Here is a 4,276-nt window from a genome sequence, read left to right as displayed (position 1 = left end):
TCATCACGTGACGATCAATAGATTTAAGAAATATATGAATACAAGGACGATAATGTAATGCATAGCCAACAATTCTGAATAAATAAAAGATCGTTAGAAAACTACGTGATTATGTTTATTTAAGACAAGCTTTTGCAAAAGAACATTTATTATTGACGACACATGATGGAGAAAAATATTTGCTGCGGATTCAGCCCGCGACATTCAACTATGGCCGCTTCCGCAAAAATTGTTCGGAAAGTGTAAACAAAAGGGAATATTCAACGAAAAATGCGCAATCTTTATGTTTAACGACTATGTGTTAATGACTGTATAAGTGGAAGGGGAATTAACCGCCTCCAACACAATGGATGCCGCACCAGCCGAGTATCTATCAGCGGAGGAGCTTCGCAACAGACTTTATCACAGTTTACGAAATCGTGGACTTGTTGATTCTGTCAAGGTATGTGTATGCGTTATAACTGGACATATAATATGAAATTAACGATTCCGTGTAATCATCGTTGTGAAAGTCATGACAAAAGATATCTTTTTGTTTTTCTCTGTCCCTAAATCTTGGGAATTTACCATTCATTTTGATGAATTGAATGGGGAACAACATGTCAGCACATGTTTATGAAGTGGCTTAGTAATAAGACTGTATGTGTTACACTGTGATAGGTGTCTTGTGATGTATGTATTGCAGGTTGCATATTACTGGATGCCTCACACTCTTTGTCATTCTATTCACTGGATCCCATTTAATGTAACACTCCATTTAACTTTGGAGGCAGGAACAACTTCCAATAAGCATGATCAAAATCTAAGCGAAGTATTTGTCAACATCGCGTTTGAATGGCAGTCTGTTTTTGCCATAGCATAAATCAAATGCAGCATTCACTCTCTGTCTGCACCAAACAATTTTAAATGACTGTGATATATGGGCTTTAAAGTATCATGATTTTGAGCTGTGTTTGCTAGATTCAAAGAAAGTTTACTAGACTCAGGTTTTGCACAAAAGTCAAAAGGGAGACACTGAAAAGTTAAAAGGCCACATGAAAACATATAAGTATTAACTGTAATTAGGGTTAATTTTGTTTGTTTGCTCTATGGATGGATTGGTGATTAGCACATATTAGACATGTTAGAGTTGTGGGTTGCAATGCATCAGATTGAGAACAATCACATCTTAGGGTATCATGCACCAAATAAAGTAAATCAAATACTCCAAATGTAATAATATCATTAATATATATACGCATCAACATACTTATATGATTTCAATCGTAAAACAATAGTGCAGTTATATTGGATGCTTTGACCGTGTCATGGTCATTCATTGATAAGATATTTACCATGTTTATTTTGGACGAGCAAGAATTGTACCTCAACATGCTCAAAATAAGCAAACAAACAAATGCCTGTACAGAACTATAACATGACCAACATTTTTAGATTCAAGTTTGAAATGAACTGACCTAGGTATATTTGAAAATATTTCAATGTTCATGATATTATACTATAGTGATGATAATAAATGCTCAGGATTCATGATGTTAGGTTTTTATTTTTGTTTTCATATGACACAGCTTGTGTTTTTGTATGAATGACATCATAATTTTCATGTACATGTCACAAAATCAGTGGAAAATCGTTCTCAAAATAAGTCCATCATACACATGTCATACATGTGATAATCATGATTATGATAATCATTTAACATGTCAAAGTTTAGTGCAGAATGTTCTGAATTCATCATTTTAATCATGACTTATGATGCAATTCAGAAAAATTCCAGACATGATAAGCAAAAGTGGGTACAAAATCATAGTTCATACAATCAATTATTCATTCAATTTATAACTTTGATAAATTATTTGTAAATTTGTTCACAGTCTCAACTAAGGAACAGTATTGTGACAGAGCTACAGACTTCATTGCGAGGACAGCTTTCTCTGAGAGACCTGAATGTGCCAGATGAAGGCACTCTTATCCACCGGGCAGCTAACAGTCTTGTTGCTGACCACTTCAAGGCTTGTCAGTATGACTACTCTCTCAGTGTGTTTCTGCCTGAAAGTGGCCTCTCCCAAGACAAGGTAATGATACTTGTACCAGTTCACAGAAAGATCTGTTTTCTGATACGTTCATTATGTACATTGTGTTTATGATGAGTAAATGAATGTGATATTTTGAACACTTTATCATAGTGTATGTGTAATCAAATAGCAAGTCTTTCTTGTTTAACATGTTGCAATACTAAAAATGTCCCCAATCATGTCAGTAGTCATGCCTGTTTATATAGCACAATTTGAAAACTTAGCAAAAGGAAATTCGTGAATGTCTAATACATGGTCAAGATTGTATGGCAGTACTTCCTACTGGTTATGAAATATCTCTTCTGTTTCAAATGTTTATCCCATTGAGATAAATGGTGATAAGTCACACCGCCTGTATCTGTTGTTCGGAATACCCTGTGTTAACCTTTTCGAGGTTCCATGATTAGAAAACACATTCCAACAGTTACTTTCCTGATCTGGTAAGTGGTGCTCTTGGTTGGCCTGACGTGACCCGTAATGGGATATCCTCAGATCTTTGTTTAGGGGTAGCGAGATCTAAGATCTGATTTTAACGTGTTTAATGAGGTTGACAAAGATCCTTGTGTAGCATGGTGTTTACTGTTCCTCTAGGTGTTCAGCATGCCAGACATCCTCCAGCTTCTCCACATCAGCCCTCAGTCCAGACTCCATGCCAGACTGGTAGGTTGGCAGCTGACTGATCCAGTATTAGAATCATCCTACTCACATGATAGGACCTCGTTTGGTCAATTGATGACAATGATAGTCATGCTTATAGTGTGGCCTGAAAGTAACAGTTTTTATGAGGTTTGTGTCACAGATATGTGGTGTAAACGTCCACATTAGCATCCTGGGAACATATATACTTGTTTATGGGGGATGTTTAGTAAAACCATACACAGCAAGTTAAATTTGTTGTGAGATGTCGAGCTGTATAGATCAAGCTTGGTTCAAATGTTGAAACACAAACATGTTTAATAAAAATACAATTATATTACTTACGAATTGATGTAGAAATTGGTCATGGGGTGCTTATTGGAGTGAGCACTTAATATTGCAAATGTTGTACGTCATATTAGGGATGTGCCTTTTGTGATAAATAGTGTCCCTATCTTGTCCTTTGCAGACTTCCGCTGTGAACTCAAAGTCGTCTAAAGGTAATTTTCAATATAAAATCTTATTGAATCAACATGATTAAAAAATTTCCTCAGGATTAAGTAAAGTCAGTCACATATAACATGTATTAAATGTCTAACCACAAGGTGGTGGTTTAACCTAGTGGTTAAAGTGTTCTAACATCACACTAAAGACCTGGGCCCCGTTCCACAAAATGATCTTAGCGCTAAGATGATCGTAGCTCCCATACTTTAACATAGGCTTACGACAATCATAGCACTAAGATCGCTTTGTGGAACAGGCCCCTGGGTACAATGTATAAAGCCCAGTTTTGGTGTCCCACTCATGCGCTATTGCTTCAACATTGCTAACGCAGCATAAAATCCAGCTGGAATTTTCAGCGTTTCAGATTAAGTATTTGTTTATTATAACATTTGTGCTTTCATTAATTCTGATTTATGTTTTTTCTTTGAAGGATTCTTGTGGCAGTTTCTGAGTGAGATGTCAGCTCTACATGCTAGTGCTACACATGAGTTTGGTGTTCAGACAGATCTCATCCGAGTCGGCCCTCTCACTTCACTGGGTGAGTCCTCATCAATTCACCAACTTCAGTGACATAAAATAATTCTTTGTGATATCATGTACATATGGTAGTCTCCAATCATATTTTCATGATAATTAAGTGCATTTCATAAAAAGGTTCCTATCTGTTATGTTGTAAGGTTCATCTTTACCATGGGGCGGTGGGGTAGCAGAGTGTTTAAAGCATTGGCTCATCAAGACGAAGACCTGGATTTGATTCCCCCTGTGGATACAATGTGTGAAGCCCATTTTCCGGGGTGTCCCCTTTAGCAATATATTGCTGGAATATTGCTAAAAGCGGCGTAAAACCATACTCACTCACCTTTACCATAAGCAGTATGTGACTTGTTGCAAAATGGGAATTAACTCTCGTCTTGCTTGATATTCTTTTGACATTTTGACTTTTAGGCTGTGATTCATGGCTTCATTGTTTATATTGGTGATACATGGGCTCAAGATATGTTATTAAAGGAATCCTTACACAAGACAGTTCAAATAGTGCAGTCATTTCACCATAGTACCAG

General features: G+C 36.6%; 1 protein-coding gene across 1 annotated transcript in view; it reads left to right on the top strand.

The window, feature by feature from the left end:
- The first annotated feature begins 203 nt into the window (after positions 1-203).
- The window catches only part of LOC139449494 (centriole and centriolar satellite protein OFD1-like), a 33,709-nt gene continuing 29,636 nt past the window's right edge, over positions 204-4,276 (top strand). The window contains exons 1-5 of the mRNA XM_071230917.1: positions 204-442; positions 1,875-2,075; positions 2,667-2,735; positions 3,181-3,211; positions 3,646-3,753. Coding sequence (XP_071087018.1) covers positions 347-442; positions 1,875-2,075; positions 2,667-2,735; positions 3,181-3,211; positions 3,646-3,753 — 505 coding nt within the window. The 5' untranslated portion in view covers positions 204-346. The remainder of the gene's footprint in view (positions 443-1,874; positions 2,076-2,666; positions 2,736-3,180; positions 3,212-3,645; positions 3,754-4,276) is intronic.

Source organism: Haliotis cracherodii, unplaced genomic scaffold (genome assembly GCF_022045235.1).
Source record: "Haliotis cracherodii isolate W230 unplaced genomic scaffold, xgHalCrac1.p SCAF_8, whole genome shotgun sequence".
Taxonomy (NCBI): Eukaryota; Metazoa; Mollusca; class Gastropoda; order Lepetellida; family Haliotidae; genus Haliotis; species Haliotis cracherodii.
Note: the sequence above shows the minus strand (reverse complement) of the source record. Positions and strands in the feature narration are given on the sequence as shown.